The following is a 24026-nucleotide window of genomic DNA, read 5'->3' as shown; positions in this document are numbered from 1 at the left end:
CAGAGTAACCAATAAAAGTAAATAAAATAATATAAATAAATAAAAAATATAAATAAAATAATATAAATAAATAAAATAGTATAAATACTTAAATTAATATTAGACAACATCTCATATATTACTCCAACCCAAAATAAGTAGCTAAGGCATTTGTGTTATGGAAATCGGGAACGACGAACCACAACACACCTAAACCAGAGACAATGTGAAAAGATCGTTTTCTATATTGTCCCGGCCGGGAATCGAACCCGGGACCTCAGGGTTGGCTAGCACACCTTGAAAACCGGTGTGTGCGCCTCTCCGCCACGGAGGTCGTCAAAAATGTTACCTAAATGTAAAATAAAATAAAATATTAAAACTTCATTTTCTCAATATTCCCATATAAGAGAGAAAAAAAAATGCACGGAAATTCATTGGATATTAGTATGTATCATCTGTGATAGGTTTCGTTTGTGTCCGCTACTTTTCGAAAAGTGGGGCAAAAAGTTCCCAATGTCATTTGTTTTTTTATGTTTCCAGTCTTATTTTTAATATTTCTAAAGTACGGAAAATATCAAACGAAGAGATAACCAAGTTAAAGAAAAACAATGAAGAATTCCTAATCATACCGATAGTATTAAAGAATGAAGTCTTCAAAATTAACAGAATAACCGAAGTCCGAACTCCACTACCTATCCCATAATGCGAGGTTTACAGTAATTATTCAACGTACATGAAGCAGTCAGAAAGTTTATTGAGATTTGAGAAATAAAGTTACACACATAAGTAGCAAAGTAAGTACCTAAAGTCTAAAATATTAGCTATACTCCGCACATCTTGATTTTCATAAGTAATAACACCTAATAAAAGGAAAAATATCTTTATTCCTACAAATAAGCTTTCACCTTCTTTCCTATATTTATTTCACATAGTTCTTTCACTGTGTAATAATATTGATGATCAACATTTTGTATGTAAACTTAAAATACAAATAGGATTAAGTAAATGTTTCTATTTATGAACTGTTTATGTAATTGTAATAATATAATTGTGTTTAAATATTATTCTTTTTTTTTTTCAGACAGTGGATGAAGAAGTGTGGGATTATGAGTGATTATTTCATTCTAAAGCAGACATAAGCAAGTCTCGCTCACTGTCATGAAAATTCACAATAACAATCAGCAAAAAACTTCAAGGATACTGGCTAGGCTAACCAATTCATGGAATTCTGTTAGTGTTTGAAATTATCAATAGCTATTGTAAAACAAAAGTTTTCCAAATAAAGATTTTGTAAATAATGGTTGAATTATTTTGAAATTACACTGCAATAATGAATTTATTGCCTGGTTGGTAGCGGCCTGCGTGATGTTGTCGGTCCACCTTGTGGGTGGACGTGCCACGCTGCGTATTCCAGTACCCGGCCTCCACTCCAGAACCTTGCTGCCCCATCGGGCAACATGGAAAGCATTACAGCAGTGGACGTCCTATGGCTGAGATGATGATGAATGAATTTATTATAATGGAATAAATTGTACAAGATTATCATCCTGTCACATTAAAGCCCTTAAAAAAGTCCAAACGGAGGAATTAGATTTATAGTAATGTGGAATGTATGTATGGTATCACCGTCAAGTTATAAAATTAGTAAAATTCATTTATTCTCATTGTTATTATAGCATTTTTTTATTGATTACATATCCCACCCAATGCTAATTTCTGACAATGACCTTGCCACTGTTTGAAAATAATGTAGACATAAGAAGCTCGGTCACCACATTCCGCCCCATTTTCAATAATTTTTACAAGATTATGTACAGATGACAGTAGGTAGGTACTTAAATCAAGCTAAACACTATGAGGTATCTCACGTCATTTGCAACTTAATATTTGTCTGATGTACTGTTGTTGACTGCCTACCTAAGTAGGTAAGTAAGTAATGGTTATTTTACAAGGTAGGTAATGTAATAATTAAATGTGGGTGGGACTGTGGGAGCACTTAGATTTTGCAGTTAATGATTATAAACTGTCGCAAGATTCGCCTCACATCCATTGCAATAATTACAAAATGCTGCTTCTGATAAACTCTTGAACTAAAACTCAATCTCCACCTAGAAGTAAAAGTATCACAAAGGTTCTAGATTCCTTTCTTTGAATTTTTCTAGCCTCAAATTAATCGTAAAATGTCATTTACCATTGTAAATGATAAATAAATAGAGTTAAAGTAGCTTGCAAAAAAGTTAATCTCCTATCGTCTTGCTATCGTGGGCAAGGATCGAGGACGATAAAAACACCAAATCCTATCCTATCGTGATGTCAAAATATGATATAGTTAGCGCTTCATGTTAGGGCTTGCCAGGTTTATCACAAAAAAAAAAACAAATCTATCACTATCACATTTTGACAGATGACATGATAATTTTCGGGGTGCCATGTTAGCGCCGGTAGATAAAACGATATAGTGACGTCAAAATCGATATAACGCCGCGATAGCAGTTTATCACGGCGCGCATCTTAGCCCTACAGGGATAGATTGCAGTGCGCTTCGGTTAATACATTAGTATTGGTCTGAGGAACAAAATGCACTATGGGTTGATTCTGGGCAGCACTTGGTCCAGACCCTGGCACTATCCTTTCAGCACGATCCGTCTAGTGGTTTGGGCTATGCGTTGATAGATCACTATGTCAGTCAGTCACCTTTGAGTTTATTTAGATTTACATTTTCGCGAAACTGTACTAAGTGCGTATAATTTGTATAAAAGTTTGCCACTTGACGCATACGTCTGCGCACGGGTCTATCGTCTACCTTGTTTGCGCGTTATCAAAATCTAAAATATTTATTCAGTTTAGACCACAAGTGGCACTTATGAACATCGAAATATAGTAAATAATAAAAAAAGAAAGAAAAGGTAGCCCTTATGGGGCACTTTACGTGTCTCCTTATCTTTTTTGTTGGTTGTAATTATTGTGCGGTGAGATAGTGGCGCCCTCTTTGTCAATGTTTTGTATAATGTTATTTTTTTTTAAATTTAAATGTTGGTTGGAGAGGCACCCGCTGAAAACCAGCGATGGCTCGATTAATGCTGAGCGAGCGCCTTTTTGACACAAAAATATGCGTGTATAGTTTTAAGTCCCTTTGTTCTATTTTTTATTTTTTCTTTTTGTGTCAAATAAAGTTTTTCTTATCTTATCTTTTGGGCCCTACCATATTTTTTACACACTCCGCTTCACGCGAGTTGAGGCCCTAAGAAAGACTCGCTGTGAACATTTACTTGACTCGCGCAGGTGGTGCGCGACGCGGCGCTTCGAGCGCTGATGTGCGTCCAGGACCGGCTGCCGGGCATGCTGGCGGACGAGGCGTACGCGCTGCCGCTCACCAAGCGCCTGCTCATCGCCACCTTCGATGTCGCGCCCGACAACAAGTCAGTCTACATGCTATTGTTATTTATTCTAAGGCCCGGTCTGTGAGCACGTAGAATTTTGTCCAATGACCCCTAGCTACCCATAGTACCCATCCTTATCGCTCGCGCGTAATTATATTACTGTCGCGACTGTGCGACGGGCACCCGCAGTGAGTGTGCAAGCGTGATAGCAACATAATTACGCGCGAGCGATAAGGATGGGTAGCTTGGGGTCTTTGGACAAAATTGTACGTGCTCACAGACCAGACTATAGACATCTCCACAATTTCATACATATGTCGCACGCTGCATAGTAATTTGAATCTAGGAATATTCACCACTGAGCCTCGGACGAATGTCCAATTTAGTACAATCTGCGGCTCCGTTTCATTGGCCCTAGAGAACACCGTCGGGTTTTAGTGGGTAAGCTCCGCCCTTCTGATGGGGAAATTCCTACATATGCCTGAGTGTGAGTATTCACTATTGAGTCGAATATACCTTTATTGAAATGTTTTATTTTAATAAAGGTATATTCGACTCAACAGTGAATACACAATAGTAAAATTTTTTCGTTTCTAACTGAATAGTCCATATTACAATAATATAGACTTTTCAGCGAAAGCCCGGTCTGTGAGCACGTAGAATTTTGTCCAATGACCCCAAGCTACCCATCCTTATCGCTCGCGCGTAAGTATGTTGCTGTCGCGCTCGCACACTCACTGCGGGCGCCCGTCGCACAGTCGGACAAAATTCTACGTGCTCACAGACCAGACTATAGAAGCGAAAAATTGTGCACTTATTCAACTTATTGTATACAGAAAACTAGCCGAAGAGCTCTGGGAGAGACTACCCCTCGCGCAGCAGTGGAGCCAGGAGCCGGAGCTGGTGGAGCTGGTGCTGGATGACGTCACGCACCCCGCGGAGCCGGTGCAGCGCGCGGCGGCGCTGGCGCTGGCGCACCTCGTGGAGAGGGACCCCGACCCCGCCGCCGGCGACCTGGTGCTGCAGAAACTCATGGACCTGTACAAGGAGAAGCTGCCGGTGAGTAGACTGAGCTCTGGGAGAGACTACCCCTCGCGCAGCAGTGGAGCCAGGAGCCAAAGCTAGTGGAGCTCGTGCTGGATGACGTCACGCACCCCGCGGAGCCGGTGCAGCGCGCGGCGACCTGGTGCTGCAGAAGCTCATGGACCTGTACAAGGAGAAGCTGCCTGTGAGTACTTTCTTATTTAGAACGAGAAAGAATGGAAAAATATTTGTTTGGTACCAAAAATAAAACGAAACTTGCGACATAAAAGCAAAAAGAGTTGTACCAAAATTTTATTATTGAAACTGCAAGATGCAAGTAATCGTCAATGAAGAAGTTTCGTGATGTTGAAAACATTAGATTTCACTGAATGGGATTAAAATAAAGACCAAAACTAAAAAGCCGGTGAATTTATTTTTGAAATCCATCAAGAAATGGCTGAGAAATTAATTATTTAAATTACCTCCATATTTTCGTTAGTACTCCGAATTACTGTCGTGACTACACCGATCAAAATGGCGCGAATATTTGTTATGCGCAACTTTAGGGCCCTGTAACTTTTGTATTTGTAGAGATATTTTCATGATTCTTTCAAATTATTATTAGTTTTACTTATATTTTCAAGATTTATTAAAAAAAAATTGGAAACTTCTCCATTGACGATAGCGCGTGTGAAGTGCGGTGTATTTGGACAGTAGGCCTTACTTTAATGACAATAATTCCCCAGCTGATCCCGGCCAAGCTCGACCAGTTTGGGCACGTGGTGGAGGCAGCAGTTGACGAGTGGGGCGCGCGACGCGGCGCGGGCGTGGCGCTGGGCGCGCTGGCGCCCCGCCTCACCGCGCACGCCGCGCCCGCCGCGATCACCTTCTTCGTGCACGACGCGCTCGGCGACCGCCACGAGGCCGTGCGCTCCGTCATGTTGGACGCCGCCATGGCTGTGGTTGATCTGTACGGGAAGGTAAGCACGATGACTCATCACCTTCTTCGTGCACGACGCGCTCGGCGACCGCCACGAGGCCGTGCGTGCTGTCATGCTCGACGCCGCCATGGCTGTGGTTGATCTGTACGGGAAGGTAAGCACGATGACTCATCACCTTCTTCGTGCACGACGCGCTCGGCGACCGCCACGAGGCCGTGCGTGCTGTCATGTTGGACGCCGCCATGGCTGTGGTTGATCTGTACGGGAAGGTAAGCACGATGACTCATCACCTTCTTCGTGCACGATGCGCTCGGCGACCGCCACGAGGCCGTGCGTGCTGTCATGCTCGACGCTGCTATAGCTGTGGTTGATCTGTACGGGAAGGTAAGCACGATGACTCATCACCTTCTTCGTGCACGACGCGCTCGGCGACCGCCACGAGGCCGTGCGTGCTGTCATGTTGGACGCTGCCATGGCTGTGGTTGATCTGTACGGGAAGGTAAGCACGATGACTCATCACCTTCTTCGTGCACGACTCGCTCGGCGACCGCCACGAGGCCGTGCGTGCTGTCATGTTGGACGCTGCCATGGCTGTGGTTGATCTGTACGGGAAGGTAAGCACGATGACTCATCACCTTCTTCGTGCACGACGCGCTCGGCGACCGCCACGAGGCCGTGCGTGCTGTCATGCTCGACGCTGCTATGGCTGTGGTTGATCTGTACGGGAAGGTAAGCACGATGACTCATCACCTTCTTCGTGCACGACGCGCTCGGCGACCGCCACGAGGCCGTGCGTGCTGTCATGTTGGACGCTGCCATGGCTGTGGTTGATCTGTACGGGAAGGTAAGCACGATGACTCATCACCTTCTTCGTGCACGACGCGCTCGGCGACCGCCACGAGGCCGTGCGCGCCGTCATGCTCGACGCTGCCATGGCTGTGGTTGATCTGTACGGGAAGGTAAGCACGATGACTCATCACCTTCTTCGTGCACGACGCGCTCGGCGACCGCCACGAGGCCGTGCGTGCTGTCATGTTGGACGCTGCCATGGCTGTGGTTGATCTGTACGGGAAGGTAAGCACGATGACTCATCACCTTCTTCGTGCACGACGCGCTCGGCGACCGCCACGAGGCCGTGCGTGCTGTCATGCTCGACGCTGCTATGGCTGTGGTTGATCTGTACGGGAAGGTAAGCACGATGACTCATCACCTTCTTCGTGCACGACGCGCTCGGCGACCGCCACGAGGCCGTGCGCGCCGTCATGCTCGACGCTGCCATGGCTGTGGTTGATCTGTACGGGAAGGTAAGCACGATGACTCATCACCTTCTTCGTGCACGACGCGCTCGGCGACCGCCACGAGGCCGTGCGTGCTGTCATGTTGGACGCTGCCATGGCTGTGGTTGATCTGTACGGGAAGGTAAGCACGATGACTCATCACCTTCTTCGTGCACGACGCGCTCGGCGACCGCCACGAGGCCGTGCGCGCCGTCATGCTCGACGCTGCCATGGCTGTGGTTGATCTGTACGGGAAGGTAAGCACGATGACTCATCACCTTCTTCGTGCACGACGCGCTCGGCGACCGCCACGAGGCCGTGCGTGCCGTCATGTTCGACGCTGCCATGGCTGTGGTTGATCTGTACGGGAAGGTAAGCACGATGAAAGAAAGAAAGAAAGAAAAATATATATGTATATTTTTTTTATTTATTTATTAGGTCTACCAACATTGTTACATAACAACATGTACACTTAAAAATAACAATTATGAACAAAGTTACAATGCAACAACAATTATAGGCTGACACAACATGCAATATAGATTCAATGCAGTTTGTTCCGTTATTTAGTCCAAACATCCTTAGACTACTTACAACAATGTAATTACTTACTTATGTAGTTAAATTTGAACTAAAATGGCAGCCACTCAGCATGTGCTATGCCCTAGGTCAAGACCTAGAGTATAACGCTGGTATTCTGTGGCAGCCATATCAAGTGGGTAGACAACTAGACATTAATATTTAAGTTTTACACAAAACAAAAAATAAATAACACAATGCTCTTTAAGTTTGTGTTGCGTATGTAATGTATATGTGCATGTGTGTGTTAGTATTATTAATCCTACCTAGGTCATGTAAAAACAGCCAGATTAACCACGACGATGACTTATTTTGTTACGTTTAACTTTCCCCCTTGACAAACATGACCTTCACTAAAGCCCAGTCGCCGAGCACGTAGAATTTCGTCCAATGATCCCAAGCTACCCATCCTTATCGCTCGCGCTCGCACACTCACTGCGGCCGCCCGTCGCACAGTCACGACAGCAATGTAATTACGCGCAAACGATAAGGATAGGTAGCTTGGGGTCATTGGACGAAATTCTACGTGCTCGGCGACCGGACTATAGTCGGGTTTTTATTGGGGTCAAGTTGTAGATCCTACACAGCAGCCCTACCTCTCGTTCTTTTGTTACGATTCTTTTTGTTCTGAAATGTTCATTGGTGTAGTTAACACCGTTAACCGATGATTAAAAGACGCAACATCTTTAAATCACATCGAGAATTCAAAGTCGAATTCATTTTAACATTACACTCCTCAGATCGAATGTCGTTTTACATTTTTTAAATAAAGGTCTCCCGCTCACGTTTGTTGCGTGACGTGCGCGCGCAGCGGGTCTCCTCGCTCGTCCTCTGTCTGACACGAGTTCTTGTCTACAGGAAACCGTGAGCAGCCAGCTGCCGGTGTTCGAGAACTTCCTGGACAAGGCGCCGAAGTCGGGCCACTACGACTGCGTGCGCCAGAGCGTGGTGCTGCTGATGGGCTCGCTGGCGCGCCACCTGTCGCACAACGACGAGCGCGTGCGCCCCATCACGCTGCGCCTCATCGCCGCGCTGTCCACGCCCAGCCAGCAGGTACCGCTGCTGTGGACAATGAGGGCTATCGTTTTAGCGCTCACCAGTTAGCGCCACTGTAGAGTAAGCTCCTGTCACTTGCTAGTAGCGAAGACAGTGGCACCAACTGGTGAGCGCTAAAGTGGTAGGAGGACTATCGCATTTGCACTCATCAAGATGGCGCCACTGTAGAGTAAGGGGCTGTCAATCGCCAGGGGTGCCAACTGTTAAGTATAAAAACGATAGCCCTCATTCCTAAGTTTCGAGCATCTCTCTCACTCTCACACAATACAATCTCTTTCACGCAAAGTGAGATGCCAGCATGAGCGGCAGTGACAGGACTCGAAACTACGAAAATAGCGTCATGTTTTAATCCTGCAGACGATACGCATGCCAATTGCCAAGCCTCAACATACAGTCGACGCATGCTTAACAACACCAAACGAGCACTACTGATGCCAGTTATTCTATTACATTTGATCGATTGTCTCGTGCAAATTGAATTTCTTTATTCACGTAATCACATTTCGAAAGTCACGATAGCCGAACGGTGAAGATGTCGGACTGGCCGATTCGTGATCCGGGGAACGCGGGTTCGGTTCACGGCGCCGCTCGACTATTGTGGTGAGCACACTCGTGATACAAACATATTTAGCTTAGTACGAGGGGCTAACGGGAGTAATATAATAATCTTTAAAAAAAAGTGTAGAGAATGTATTCCAATTAGAAGTAGTCCATTGTTCTCCAACTCACAACACAACTAGGAATTTGTCATAAACCAAGTCCCACCTGGCAGGTGCAAGAGGCGGTGAGCAACTGTCTGCCGCACCTGGTGAACTCCAAGGCGCTGGAACACGAGATCAACGGCATCATGGCGCGCCTCGTCAAGCAACTGCTCACGGCAGAAAAGTACGGCGACCGGAAGGTGAGCACGCGATAACGGCTCTTATAGACAGTACACTAAAGTCTACTTCTATACAACAACAGTGAAAATATTCCGGATTATCCGTCTCGCATACACACACCGAACATTCTTCACTGTTTATCTTACCGTGGTAACTGTGAAGACGCCCCTGTCAGTTCGCCTTCAAATCGAATGTGACGTTTACGTGCATAATTTCATCTCACATTTATGTTGCTGTTAAATTACAAAGTTTATTATTTATCAGGGTGCAGCGTACGGTATCGCTGGTCTTATCAAAGGGCTTGGCATTTTGTCACTAAAATCGATGGACGTTATGGGAAAACTCACGGACGCGGTACAAGAGAAGAAAAACTACAGGTACCGTGAAGGTAAGGAAAATTACACTTCAGTTCAGATATTTTTAATGATATTGCATTTCTTGGTCTTATTAAACCAAAAAGAGGTGGAGGCGCGTCTTCGTGGATGAATCGATCTATAAATGGCAGAGAATGCCTTATAACCTTCAAAGCCTTATGTACTAAAAGTTCTGACATTAAAGACTAAAAAAATAAATATAAAATAAATACATTTCCAAGGTCGATACATTTTGTTTTTGTGTCGGAGTGTCTTTTTTAGTCCCGTAATAATACCTCACATTGCATCAGGTACATATTAGGCCCAATCTCGGTTTGTGGGGGACACTTATTTATTAATTTATTTTGCTTCAATATCATCGCACCGGCACCTCCCTCGAGCTCTTTCCCTTCATTTCCTTCGATCGCCTCACGATAACCAAATCGCGTTGATAATGTCTTTAAGCGAACAAAACAAAATGCGTACGCGGTCCGTCAATACATTTTGACACTATTCCCCAAGACACTTCAATCTGGCATTAAAAACTGAATCAATTACAAATTACCTGTAATATAAGAATTTTGGTTGCTTTGTAATTGAAAAGAGTAGTTAAATTGAGTTGACAAAATAATGACGTCATTGGCTTGTATTGTTGCCTGCCATACAAAATTTATAATTGTCGTTTTGACAGTTTTAAAAACTATAGATGAACTACACTGAACTGTCCCACCAAACTCATTGACAGGGAGGCGCCACCATCGTTCAACTTTACAGTTTCCAACATGGCAAAAATCGGAACCAGGAACCCGGTAATGACGGTGGCGCCCCCCTGTCAATGGCTGGTTTCAGATTCACACTGACGCACGCTGACCGTCAGCGCTGACAGCCGAAATGTATGAAGCGTCGGCGCCGAGCGATCAGCGTCACTCAGGAAGGTTCCCTTCAATTACATACATATTGATCTGTCAGCGCCGATGATCAGCGAGCGGTCAGCGCGATTCTAAAACCCGCCAATGTCACTGATGGGACGGTTCGTTGTAGTTGGACAATACGTCAATTATTTGGTGGTGTCGAATACCGTATTGTGAATCGTGGGGCGTTGCAGGCGCGCTGTTCGGGTTCGAGATGCTGTGCCACAAGCTGGGCCGGCTGTTCGAGCCGTACGTGGTGCACGTGCTGCCGCACCTGCTCAACTGCTTCGGCGACACGTCGCAGTACGTGCGCGCCGCCGCCGACGACACCGCCAAGCTCATCATGTCGCGGCTCAGCGCGCACGGCGTCAAGCTCGTGCTGCCCGCGCTGCTCGAGGCGCTCAACGACGACAACTGGCGCACCAAGGCCGGTGCGTATGCGCATATGCAATCATAATCATTTCAGGATCTTTTCGTGTCGACAACAAACCTACAGTGTTTGCCCAAAACTCCGCCACAAAAGTGGTGTTGTCAGCAGCACTCATCAAATCCTCCTGAGTGCAGTTGCTCGGGCACTCAGGGCACGACATCAGGTACTTCATCGACTGGGGAACAAAACCGCACCTGCACTCCCGCATTTCAGGATGATCACTGCTGAACATAGGTTCCCCCAATGGTTTCCAGATTGACCGGTTGGTAGTCCCTGACTACAAATGCATACTTTAAATTTTTGTGACTGATATGATCAGGGTGCAGATCATATCAGTCACAAAAATTTAAAACGAGACGTCTAGTGGTTTTGTGTAGAACTTTTCTCACGAAACTCATCCCTTGTGGGACAAGTTTTACCCACTAAAACGAGGAGCGACAAAATCAGGGCGTTTTCTGAATCGTGTTAATTATTGAGCGCCTCCACTCTATTAATCTACGCATTTATCTTTTGACAGATGTTACGATCATCTACAAAATTGTACTATCTATCCATTTTCAACGAGGATATTGACCAGCACTTCACCACTCTTGTGGCGGAGTTTTGGGCTGACGCTGCGTAAATTTGTTGTCGACGCGACAAGAAGAAGCATTTCACCTGTCAGGTTGAAAATTGATGATGAGGCCGAAGGTGGCAGTTATTAAGAAGACATTCTTATCACAGGTTCGATCGAGCTCCTCGGCGCGATGGCATACTGCGCGCCGAAGCAGCTGTCGTCGTGCCTGCCGTCCATCGTGCCCAAGCTCATCGAAGTGCTGAGCGACTCGCACATGCGGGTCCAGGAGGCCGGCGTGGAGGCGCTCGGCGTCATCGGCTCCGTCATCCGCAACCCTGAGATTCAGGGTGAGTGACGGATGGTTGGCTGATGTAGTGTTTGTATCTACGTACTAGATACATACAATACGCTGTCTCACGTACACAAGTGATAGGCAGTCACGTGACGTCGTTACGAGTGGGACGAGTCAGTCGTACGGCAGACGCCGGCGAGTACGGACGTGCCGCAGAGAGACGCTCGGTGTGACGGTGTGACAGAAGCACATTAAGGTATACTACAGCTGACATTAAAGCATTAAGGTGTATCTAAATCACCCCTATGTATGTTTTACGATTTTGCTTAGCTTAGGAGATAGAGTTAATTTTGTGGTTTATCCTTATCTATCACATATGGTAGGTTTCTAATTTTTTTCTCACTCTGAAAGCTTCTCTAGCGAAAGTAAGTAAAAACAAACACAAGTGCTTGCCAGATGTAAGGAATTTAAATTTTAGCTTTGAACGTCAACTCCCTGGCCACCCTGTATATTGTATCGAATAATGCACACAGGACTAAAAGTACCTTTTACAAAAGTATCCTTTGCAAATGAACGTCTTTCATCTGCGCAGGCCTATAATATATGCTCCGATACGCGACATTATTATTGATTTGCATAATTTCCTTTAGCAATCGTGCCCGTCCTCCTGCAAGCCCTTCAAGACCCGTCGAACAAGACATCGGCCTGCCTCCAGACGCTCTTAGACACGAAGTTCGTGCACTTCATCGACGCGCCGTCGCTGGCGCTAATCATGCCGGTCGTGCAGCGCGCCTTCCTGGACCGCAGCACGGAGACTCGCAAGATGGCCGCGCAGATCATCGGCAACATGTACTCGCTCACCGACCAGAAGGACCTCATGCCATACCTGCCCAGCATCATCCCCGGCCTCAAGAGCTCGCTGCTCGACCCCGTGCCCGAGGTCAGTGTCAGTCAAAATATAGTTCCACAATACTTGACTGTCCTATCGATGACATTGACATGTCCTATCGATGACATTGACAGTGGGGCGCCACCGTCAATACCGGATCGCTGGTTCCTATTTTTGCCATGTTGGAAACCATATAGTTGAACGATAGTAGCGCCCCCCTGTCATTGAGTTTGGTGGGACAGTTCAGCGTGGGTCATCTATAGCATTCGAAATACGAAAACGAGGGTCGCTCCAATAAGTTTTTTTTACATTGTAAACTTCGAAATAGCTTGCACAAACAAGCAGACTTCATGTAACCATACAAGCAATATTTTAACCATAACTATACATGGACAGAATCTAATTCTTTGCAATAGTGAGTCATGAGTGATACGTATAAACGCAATTCATTTTACCGCGATATTTTGTTCGTTTCAACTATAAAGTTAATATACCTAGCGGAATAGAGCAACAAAGGACTGAGCGAGCTACACTGTATGATAAAAAGAGCTGCGTGATGCGTGGGAATATTAACTTTATGGTTTCAACCTAATGCCGTTCACTGCAAGACAAAGGCCTTCCCCACGGATTTCCACAACGACTTAGTATTATTGTCGTAACTTGTGATTTGTCCCCCCCAGGTGCGGTCGGTGTCTGCGCGCGCGCTGGGCGCCATGGTGCGCGGCATGGGCGAGCAGAGCTTCGAGGAGCTGCTGCCGTGGCTCATGAGCACGCTCACGTCGGAGAGCAGCAGCGTGGACCGCTCGGGCGCCGCGCAGGGCCTGTCCGAGGTCGTGGCCGGCCTGGGCGTGCACAAGCTGCACACCATCATGCCGGGTACGCTCCGCTCACTAGCTAGCTGCTGCGGCGGAGAGCAGCAGCGTGGACCGCTCGGGCGCCGCGCAGGGCCTGTCCGAGGTCGTGGCCGGCCTGGGCGTGCACAAGCTGCACACCATCATGCCGGGTACGCTCCGCTCACTAGCTAGCTGCTGCGGCGGAGAGCAGCAGCGTGGACCGCTCGGGCGCCGCGCAGGGCCTGTCCGAGGTCGTGGCCGGCCTGGGCGTGCACAAGCTGCACACCATCATGCCGGGTACGCTCCGCTCACTAGCTAGCTGCTGCGGCGGAGAGCAGCAGCGTGGACCGCTCGGGCGCCGCGCAGGGCCTGTCCGAGGTCGTGGCCGGCCTGGGCGTGCACAAGCTGCACACCATCATGCCGGGTACGCTCCGCTCACTAGCTAGCTGCTGCGGCGGAGAGCAGCAGCGTGGACCGCTCACTAGCTAGCTGCTGCGGCGGAGAGCAGCAGCGTGGACCGCTCGGGCGCCGCGCAGGGCCTGTCCGAGGTCGTGGCCGGCCTGGGCGTGCACAAGCTGCACACCATCATGCCGGGTACGCTCCGCTCACTAGCTAGCTGCTGCGGCGGAGAGCAGCAGCGTGGACCGCTCACTAGCTAGCTGCTGCGGCGGAGAGCAGCAGCGTGGACCGCTCGGGCGCCGCGCAGGGCCTGTCCGAGGTCGTGGCCGGCCTGGGCGTGCACAAGCTGCACACCATCATGCCGGGTACGCTCCGCTCACTAGCTAGCTGCTGCGGCGGAGAGCAGCAGCGTGGACCGCTCACTAGCTAGCTGCTGCGGCGGAGAGCAGCAGCGTGGACCGCTCGGGCGCCGCGCAGGGCCTGTCCGAGGTCGTGGCCGGCCTGGGCGTGCACAAGCTGCACACCATCATGCCGGGTCGCTCCGCTCACTAGCTAGCTGCTGCGGCGGAGAGCAGCAGCGTGGACCGCTCGGGCGCCGCGCAGGGCCTGTCCGAGGTCGTGGCCGGCCTGGGCGTGCACAAGCTGCACACCATCATGCCGGGTCGCTCCGCTCACTAGCTAGCTGCTGCGGCGGAGAGCAGCAGCGTGGACCGCTCGGGCGCCGCGCAGGGCCTGTCCGAGGTCGTGGCCGGCCTGGGCGTGCACAAGCTGCACACCATCATGCCGGGTCGCTCCGCTCACTAGCTAGCTGCTGACGGCCTGTAGACTTATTCACGTAACAAAACTTCAACGACAAAAAATCGCCGAGTTGCGATCCTATCGAGTAATCGTTCTATCGTAATGACCCTTGTGAATACGGATTTAGAACTGTTTTTCAATGAGACGAGTTCTGAAAGTCAGCGAGATTTTGACAGTGTAAATACGTGAATTAGGCCACTGGGCGTGCACAAACTGCACACCATCATGCCGGGTACGCTAGTCATGTAAAGGCAGCAGAGGGAAGAGTTGCAACACTAGTAGATCAGTAATAAACAACTGACGAACGAATTCAATACGTCGTTTTTTGGTGATGAAACTGATTTTACTTCACGTAAATTCATAGAAGCTCATTGTAAATTATGAAATGGTCTGTATATCGTTTCAGTATTCGCCATAGGCATCGTTCCTCTTTTCAGCCAAATGAAGTCCACTGCGGGACAAAGGCCTCCCCCAATAATATGCACAACGACCGGTCTTGCGCTGCCCGCATCTAGACATCTTCCGCAAACTTCACCAGATCTTCGGTCTATCTAGTCTTCTACCCCAGCGGCCATCAGCTCTGCGAGTCTTGTACCCCGCCCACTGCCACTTGATTTTAGCAATTCTGCGGGCTATGCCATAGACACCAATGAGGGCTATCGTTTTTATACTTAACAGTTGGCACCCCTGGCGATTGACAGGACCTTACTCTACAGTGGCGCCATCTTGATGAGTGCAAATGCGATAGTCCTCCTACCACTTTAGCGCTCACAAGTTGGCGCCACTGTCTTCGCTACTAGCAAGTGACAGGACCTTACTCTACAGTGGCGCTATCTGGTGAGCGCTAAAACGATAGCCCTCATTAATTGTAACTTTCGCCGCAGATATAATCGCGACGGCCGAGCGCACGGACATCGCGCCGCACGTGAAGGACGGCTACATCATGATGTTCATCTACATGCCGGGCGCCTTCACGGACGAGTTCACGCCCTACATCGGCCAGATCATCAACCCAATCCTCAAGGCGCTCGCCGACGAGAACGAATACGTGCGCGAGACTGCGCTCAAGGTAACAACATACTACGTACAGGGTGTCCCAGAATGGGTGAATCAAACTGATAGTGGAGGTAGCTCTACAATGTACTATCCCTAAAAAATATTTAAAAAAAATTTCGAGTTCGGATTTTTTTTTTCAAATAAAGTGCTCTAAACTCGAAATCTAGTCATTATTTTCAAAAGATTGTTTATAGATAAACGAAGCGATCATGTACAATTAATATTAGTAAGAAAAAAGTACAAATAAACTCCAAACGCAGCAATTATAGCCATATACTTTTGCAAAGCTGATTTATTTTCACTTTTTCAAAAAAAAATTTTTTTTGTTTCCTTGGGCGCTTTAATTTTTTTTTCATATTTTTTTGGGTTAGTACATTAGTAGAGCTACCTCCCCTAGCAGTTTGATTCACCCATTCTGGGACACCCTGTATATTCGCATTGCCCCGCACATTCGTTCTTACTCTCTTTCCTTCTTATTAGTCATCTTCAAAGGATTAAGCCGCGTTCACACTGCTCTTGAGTGGGCAGGATGTCGAGCATGACTCGCGAGGACATGCGCCCGGTGTGGACGCAGCTTTACAAACGTTTGTAATACGAGACATGCGCAAATGAAAGGTCATAGTCACAGTGTATGTAAAATATTTGTTTAATTCCAGGCCGGTCAGCGCATCGTCACATTGTACGCAGAATCTGCGATCACATTGCTCCTACCGGAGTTGGAACGCGGGTTGTTTGATGACAACTGGCGTATCCGATACAGGTATGTCGCCGCTCATATAATTGAGAATGTTACTAGGTATGCAAAATCACTTGAAACCTATGTTACAGTTAAGCTTTTACATTTACAAATACATTAGTTTTTATTTCATTCAAAAATACCCAGTAGTTATGATTTTATAGGCATTCAAAGTTCGCTTAAATATTGAGTCCCGCCGACGGTCACGTGACCCCGTGTGACGTACATTCACAGCGTCCGCTCACTAGAAAACGGATATAAACATACTTAAATATTTTTTTTTTGTAAATACAAACTTATTATACATATTAAAACCCAGACCCATCACAGAAATTAAAATTGAACCAAACCCAAACTTGACGCGATTGTGTCGTTTTATTGCGAATTACCTTCCAGCTCCATCATTAGACCCCGATTACTATATAGAATTAAAATACTCATCAATACGAAACGAACGAGCCCAAACTCGATGCATTTAAGTCGTTTTATTATAGAGTTCCTATGGCCACCTTCCAGCTCCATCATCAGATCAGCTCCATGTCATCATAATATTGCATGGTCATCCAAATCACATGTGTTTGCGAAATTTCAGCTTAATCGGTTGCCTGGAAGTGGGTCTTAATTCAGTTTGCAAGATTCCACCCATACAAATATGAGCCAGTCGTTGTAATATGACGTCACGCGCATAAAATGGCGGGCCGGCCGCCGCCCGCACTTTTAAAATTCAATATCTTGGAAACTAATTGACGTATCGAAATAATTCTTTCACGTGTATTTTTTATTTTTAACAGAGAACACAGAAAGCTAAAAAACAAAATCAGTGAACATTCTTCATTGTCACTTAATATTCAAGCGTATTAAATGGGCAATGACCATATAATGTTTTGTTTTTTGTTTTGTTTAATGTTATTTTTTTTTTAATTTATAATGTTGGTTGGAGAGGCGCCCGCTGAAAACCAGCGTCGGGGCACGCGTGCATGCACGCGTGGCTCGATTAATGCTGAGCGGGCGCCTTTTTGGCACAAAAATAATATGCGTGTATAGTTTTAAGTCCCTTTGTACTGTTTTTTATTTTTTCCTTTTTGTGTCAAATAAAGTTTTTCTTATTCTTATTCTCTTATTCTTATATAATTTTTGTTTTCAGTTCGGTCCAACTTCTCGGAGACTTGCTTTACCGTATATCTGGAGTGTCAGGAAAGATGAGCACGGAAACAGCGTCAGAGGACGACAACTTCGGCACAGAACATTCTCACAAGGCGATCATGCGAGCGCTAGGCCCCGAGCGTAGGAACCGCGTGTTAGCTGGGCTTTATATGGGCCGCAGCGACGTGGCGCTCATGGTGCGTCAGGCCGCGCTGCACGTCTGGAAGGTACTGTACTCTATTACAGCATTACGCTGGCCTCAGAGCCACTAAAACTCGCGTTTTCATCGATGGAGAGTGAGCTATCTATACAAATCGAGTGTAGAAAACTTTTTTTTTTACTTTATTACACTATTCCTCGACTTATGCAAGCGTGTTTTTCTCGCAGGTGGTGGTGACAAACACGCCGAAGACGCTGCGCGAGATCCTGCCGACGCTGTTCAGCCTGCTGCTGGGCTGCCTGGCCTCCACCAGCTACGACAAGCGCCAGGTGGCCGCGCGCACGCTCGGCGACCTCGTGCGCAAGGTAAAGCCGGGCTTACACGAGCTACCGAAAATATAATTTCTGCAATAAGATGAAAAAAAATCTACTAAAACCCGGTCCGTGAGTACGTAGAATTTTGTCCAATGACCCCTAGCTACCCATCCTTATCGCTCGCGCGTGATTATATTGCTGTCCCGCTCACTGCGGGTGTCAGTCGCACAGTCGCGACAGCAATATAATTACGCGCGAGCGATAAGGATGGGTAGCTAGGGGTCATTGGACAAAATTCTACGTGCTCACGGACCAGACTATACAACATCCACTGGACCTTTATACTTTGTGTGTGGGCTCTTATTGACGTCATGTACGTCATGTCTTACTACTTTCGTGCCGTTTCAGCTTGGCGAGCGCGTGCTGCCCGAGATAGTACCGATCCTGGAGCGCGGGCTGAAGTCGGAGCGCGCGGACCAGCGCCAGGGCGTGTGTATTGGCCTGGGAGAGATCCTGGCTTCCACCTCGCGGGAAGCGGTCATGAGCTTCGCCGATGGCCTGGTAAGTAGACGCCACAGTAGATAAATCAAACAGTACGGAAGCTTCATACAAACGCTCGAAATCAGACTCACGCACACAGACGCACGCTTTACACGAGCTCTAAGCGAACCTCGCAGTCCATCCGTCGCGAGTGTCGCGCGCGTTGTGTTTTTAATAATAATTTTATTGCATGCGCTGTCCGCTGTATTTTTAAAAACATGCCACGAGTGTATTGCGTAGTATACGGCTGCTTGAACTCAGCATCTACAAAACCAGAACTTTCATTTTTTAAACTTCGTAATAATTCTGAATTGTAATAATTATTAAATATTACTTTTTAAATAAAGTGCTTACATCTGATTTTGTAATAGTTCTTTTTAAATTACGTAATTACGCTTTTTAAAAATTGATGTGTTCTATTTGATAAAGTAATTTGCTCCGCGCGCTTTTGTACTAAGTGATGAACTGTATTTAAAATGAGGCAATAGGTATGTGAAAGTAAGTATCCGGTATTTTATTTTATGAGAATAGATCTTCTACCGGCCTCTAATAAAGTACTTAATCAATTTATTCGATTATGTATTGGATCATTATAGAACCTAATTAACGTTTTATTTTTTTGTTAACTACTTAGTCAGTTAATTTATTCCATTAGGTATTTGATAATTAAATAACCTAAATAAACGTTTTAATAAATAAGTAAGTAAGAACCTTATTAATTTTATAAAGATTAAGAGTGCCAACCCTAACACTCAGTTGAAGTGTAGGTATTTAACTCGCCGAAAGGGCTAAGTTTCCGTACTGCTTTAGCTCATATACAGGGTGACTGGAACTGAACCCGCCATAGCTAATACGCGTATAGAGGAGGTCATTTGCTAATTATTGAACCCTACTTTCTATGACTAAAGTTTTATAGTTTAGGAGATATGTCAATTTTTATACTTTTTTCAGATTTTTCCGAAATTTGACCTAAAAACTGCTTAAATTTTTTTTCTCGCATGATTTTAACCGATTTTTTTATTTGATACTAATATCGAATAAACCTTTAGTCAAATAAAATAAATTTCAGATTTAGATAATGATTCAATAACTAGTTACGAACCGTCAAAGTTCAACAAAAGTACAAACCACGATAAAAATTCAAGTTCGATTTCGATTTAAAAAAAAACTAATGGTGATAATGGATTGCCAATGATCTTAAAAATATCTCTACCTTCTCTTCTTTCCAATGATATATCACACGTAGAAATTAGATAGTAAAATTGATTAAAAATTCAAAGTTTATGGAAGAAAATGGAGTAATAATACGAAAATTATCCATACAAAGTTTCTTCAAACATCTCATATTTTCTGCTATACTCCTTTTCATAACTATTTATGTGTGTTTTTTGAAAAATGAATTATAAAACAATAATCAAATTATGATGAAAAGAATTTAAAAAAATTCAAAGTAAATTTTGTATGGATAATTTTTGTATTATTACTCCATTTTCTTCCATAAACTTTGAATTTTTGACAAATTTCAATATCTAATTACAACGTGTGATATATCATTGGAAAGAAGAGAAGCTAGAGATATTTTTAAGATCATTGGCAATCCATTATCACCATTAATTTTTGTTTCATTCGAATTCGAAGTTTAATTTTTTATAGTGGTTTGTACTTTTGTTAGACTTTGGCGGCTCGTAACTAGCTATTAAATCATTATTTGGATCGGAAATTTATTTTATTTGAATAAAGACATACTCGATATTAATATCAAATAAAAAAAACTGTTGAAATCACGCGAGAAAAAAAGTTGAAGCAGTTTTTAGGTCAAATTTCGGAAAAATCTGAAAAAAGTATAAAAATTGACATATCTCCTAAACTATAAAACTTTAGCTATAGAAAGTAAGGTTCAATAATTAGCAAATGACCTTCTCTATACGCGTATTAGCTATGGCGGGTTCAGTTCCAGTCACCCTGTATATACTGTGTAGACGCTCTATATAGTGCCATTGTTGAGACCATATTGTGTTTATTAGAAAAATGCTAGTTGAGTCTTTGAATACATTTATTGAAGTATCTCACTTCAATAAATGTATTAATAAAATAAAAGACAAATACAATAGTTCAAATCTTAAGAGCCATTTCACAAAAATATTCCGCGCGAATTTAGGTAAAAGCTGTCAACGCAACGTCAAAAGAGTAAAAAGAACGCTGAAATGGACAAAAAAATCTTGAGCCGTGACCGTATTAAGACTTGATTTAAGTTATTAATTTTAAGGTAGAATGAGGTATTCAAACTTGATTAATTAATTTAAATTTTTAATAGAGTTTATTAAGTCTTTTATATTTCGATTTATAATGAAACACGAATAGGTATAATATGTAAAATATATATTAAGTACAAAATAAAGACAGTCACATAGTGAAAAATAAATCTGCCCCCTTACAGCTCCATCATCGGACCCTGGATAAGAAATATTCGTCAAGGCGAATCACACAAGCCCAAACTCCATATGGTTCTATTGTTTTGTTACGGAGGTGGCCATTGCATCTCCTCCAGATCCATTATCAGACAGAGCTAAGAAATAAATAAATAAATATTATTATAAGTAAACAAATAACTAAAATAATTCATCTTACTATCTTACTTTTTACTAGTCTTACTAATATTATAAATACGAAAGTTTGTGTGGATGTCTGGATGTTTGTTACACTTTCACGCAAAAACTACTGAACAGATTTTGATGAAACTTTACAGTACAGTACAGCAGTACTAGGCAGTCTGTGTTCAACTATCTCTCGGGTCGGACGTTCCTATCGCAAGACCTTTGGTTCACTCAGTTCCGATACGACTCTAGTGCTGTGTGTAATTATTTTCGTTAATACACTGAGTTTATTAATTTGTACGAGTGGATTTCATTTTGCCTGAGACCTACGCCATGAACCCTGAACCAGAAGACCCTGTCGCCAGCGACAGCGACGCTCATCCATCCCTGGCGTCGACCAGAATAACAATGTACAGGCTATAATTTATGACGATCTGTGACAAACTAAATTTCAAGCGGGTGAAGCCGCGGGCAATACTACATATTTCATACTAGCTTTTTGCCCGCGACTTCTTCTGCGATGAAGTGGAAAATGGTTCTAATAGAATTAAAATATTCTAAGAAAATTAATTTTGTTAAATGATTATATTTTTTGATATAAAATCTACACATCATTATGTTTAAATATTTGAATACTTACAAAATTATGAGATCTTTCTAAAACAAAATTAAAACACTACACCTGCCGCAGATTTCTTTGTAAACAATGTTTTTTTGTTTTTCCTTCAGGTGCTAAAATCACCAGGCTATTGTGTGCGCATACTCTGGAGTATTCCACATACAACTGGTCGTCGGAAAAGCATAGATTTCCATTAAGTCTACTCCCGCTACCATATGGAACTCCGCTAAAACTCGTGAGGGCGCCAACACTTGCTTTTGTATCGAAAATTAGTATGAGCAGCTGCGCACGCGGTTGCCCGTTGCAGGCTCTATGCAACCACACTATTTTAAACCGTGGTCCCTAAGCATGAGATGGGAAACTGCACTCTCTTGAATTCTCTTGAATTTGATGGTGTTAGGGGAATCCTAGGAATGAATACAGACTTTTCAATGGAATCTCCTCATCAATATTGCGAAATTGCGAGTTGCAATGCAATGTTACGTTTTCACTTGTTATTTTATTGTAATCTGACCTTGATTTTTCAAACACGTGTCAAAAAAAAAATTAAAATCAAAAGTACTAAGGAATATTTCATTGATATCAACTTAGAAACAAGCACAGATCACAGAAACTAAAGGGAAATGGTGACAAGGGACAAATTGGAACATATTGCTTGTGAAAGCAATGATGACAGTAGCGACGTCATTATGTAAACAGTTTATATTGCTTGCATAGTACTAAAGATTATTCGAACGTTGAATACTGATACCGCAATGGATAATGAGCAAATAATTTGATTTCTTGGTGTGTGTGAATTTCTAATACGACACTGAGTTTGGAACTCAGCGCATTACTTAGCATCTCTCTATATTTCTATCAACCAAGTTATCTCCAAAATAACATTCCACACCTTTTTAACCTAGTCAGGTAATAATTTAATTAAAATACGAAGCACGTCATCTATCAATAGGATATATGTATATTTTAGAAGTTAATAAATTATGCATAAAATATAAACACTTTAGAAGTTTAGTTAAATCGTAGAATTTCTGGAAAACAGGTACCTACTAAAATCGTACTGAAAAAAAAAAGTATTAACATGTTATCTAATTTATTTATTAAACGTCGAATTTTATCAAAGATTTTGGACTAAAGTTTTTGAAAATATTTTATAGCCTACATAGAAAAAAATTAGGATTCTAAATCGTGAAAGAAATTTTTTTCGGAGCCTATTGCCTCCAAACAAACAAACAAACAATTAAATCTTTCCTCTTTTATTAGTATAGATTTAACAACAAAACAAAACGCTTCTTTTTCTTCTTCACGAAACAAAACTCAAAGCGGATAAATAAATAAACAAATCTTTGGACAATTTCACAGCGCCATCTAGTCCAAAAGTAGGCAACCAATATGCTTGTGTTAAGGGTGCTATCATAATGGATATACTTTTTTTATAATTTATTTATTAAATTAAATACATGATACCTACATATTATACATAGTTACACCCAGATCCGTCAAAGAAATTAAAATTCATCATTTCAATTTCTGCTCGGCCGGCCGACTCGAAACAGCCTCTCGGCATAGTATCAAATGTATTTGGTCGCCGTACAAATCACCGCTTTACGACACGAACGCACGTAAACGTCACGGCGGGAAAAATGACACAGGTCCTGCCTTGACGGGCGCTCGCGCCATACTAATCGATGTCGGCTTGCGCATTGTAATTTATACTGATATTCACATCAATATTTTGACAAAGTGGTTACTAATATTTAAACAATAACTGTAGAAATTAATTCTACAATGAATATTCTTTATTTTGGGATACTTTTATTGCAGTTTATACTGTGTTTTTAAACCAAAAACCACGATCAAAATGTGACGTTAATCTTCAAATTTGCCAAATTATTTTTAGATTTTACTCAATAATGGTAATGAAATTCAAGAATCTATTTCATTAATGGACTACAAGAATATATGTCCGATGATTACTATATATTTTTAAGCTTATTATATGAGCATAAATAATAGATACAGGACTTTGAAAATGAGTCTGCGGCAATTTTTTCGTAAAATGGTTGTGGGAGATGGGGCACTGTGAATTAAGCAAAAGAGTTTTAGTAAATCCGTTTCATTAATGGTCAACAACAAGGATTGACCTATCTTTCGCAGTTATTAAATAATCTCTGGGTGTTGCTTAAGATAGTAATTCATGCTTCCAAAATCTTAGAAATTCGCACGAAAATGTAAAATGGCTCTTAACGGTAGGGGTAGCAGCGCGTTAATTTGTTTCCTGGATATC

General features: G+C 43.8%; 1 protein-coding gene and 1 long non-coding RNA gene across 2 annotated transcripts in view; both read left to right on the top strand.

Moving 5' to 3' along the window:
- LOC135072096 (stalled ribosome sensor GCN1) overlaps window positions 1-24026 on the top strand; it is a 56596-nt gene that overhangs the window by 19146 nt on the left and 13424 nt on the right. Inside the window, 15 exon segments of the mRNA XM_063966047.1 lie at window positions 3262-3398; window positions 4196-4418; window positions 5129-5362; window positions 8038-8232; window positions 9008-9136; window positions 9381-9504; window positions 10575-10811; window positions 11534-11713; window positions 12309-12598; window positions 13228-13423; window positions 15462-15646; window positions 16290-16393; window positions 17514-17739; window positions 17900-18037; window positions 18395-18547. Of these exon segments, the coding sequence (XP_063822117.1) occupies window positions 3262-3398; window positions 4196-4418; window positions 5129-5362; window positions 8038-8232; window positions 9008-9136; window positions 9381-9504; window positions 10575-10811; window positions 11534-11713; window positions 12309-12598; window positions 13228-13423; window positions 15462-15646; window positions 16290-16393; window positions 17514-17739; window positions 17900-18037; window positions 18395-18547 (2751 nt within the window).
- Window positions 504-1277, top strand: LOC135071606 (uncharacterized). Its single transcript, XR_010257300.1, has 2 exons — window positions 504-773; window positions 1061-1277. It is a non-coding gene; the product is annotated as an uncharacterized LOC135071606 (long non-coding RNA).

Source organism: Ostrinia nubilalis, chromosome 5 (assembly GCF_963855985.1).
Source record: "Ostrinia nubilalis chromosome 5, ilOstNubi1.1, whole genome shotgun sequence".
NCBI classification, from domain to species: Eukaryota; Metazoa; Arthropoda; class Insecta; order Lepidoptera; family Crambidae; genus Ostrinia; species Ostrinia nubilalis.
The sequence above is the reverse complement of the archived record's forward strand: the minus strand, read 5'-3'. Positions and strand labels throughout refer to the sequence as shown.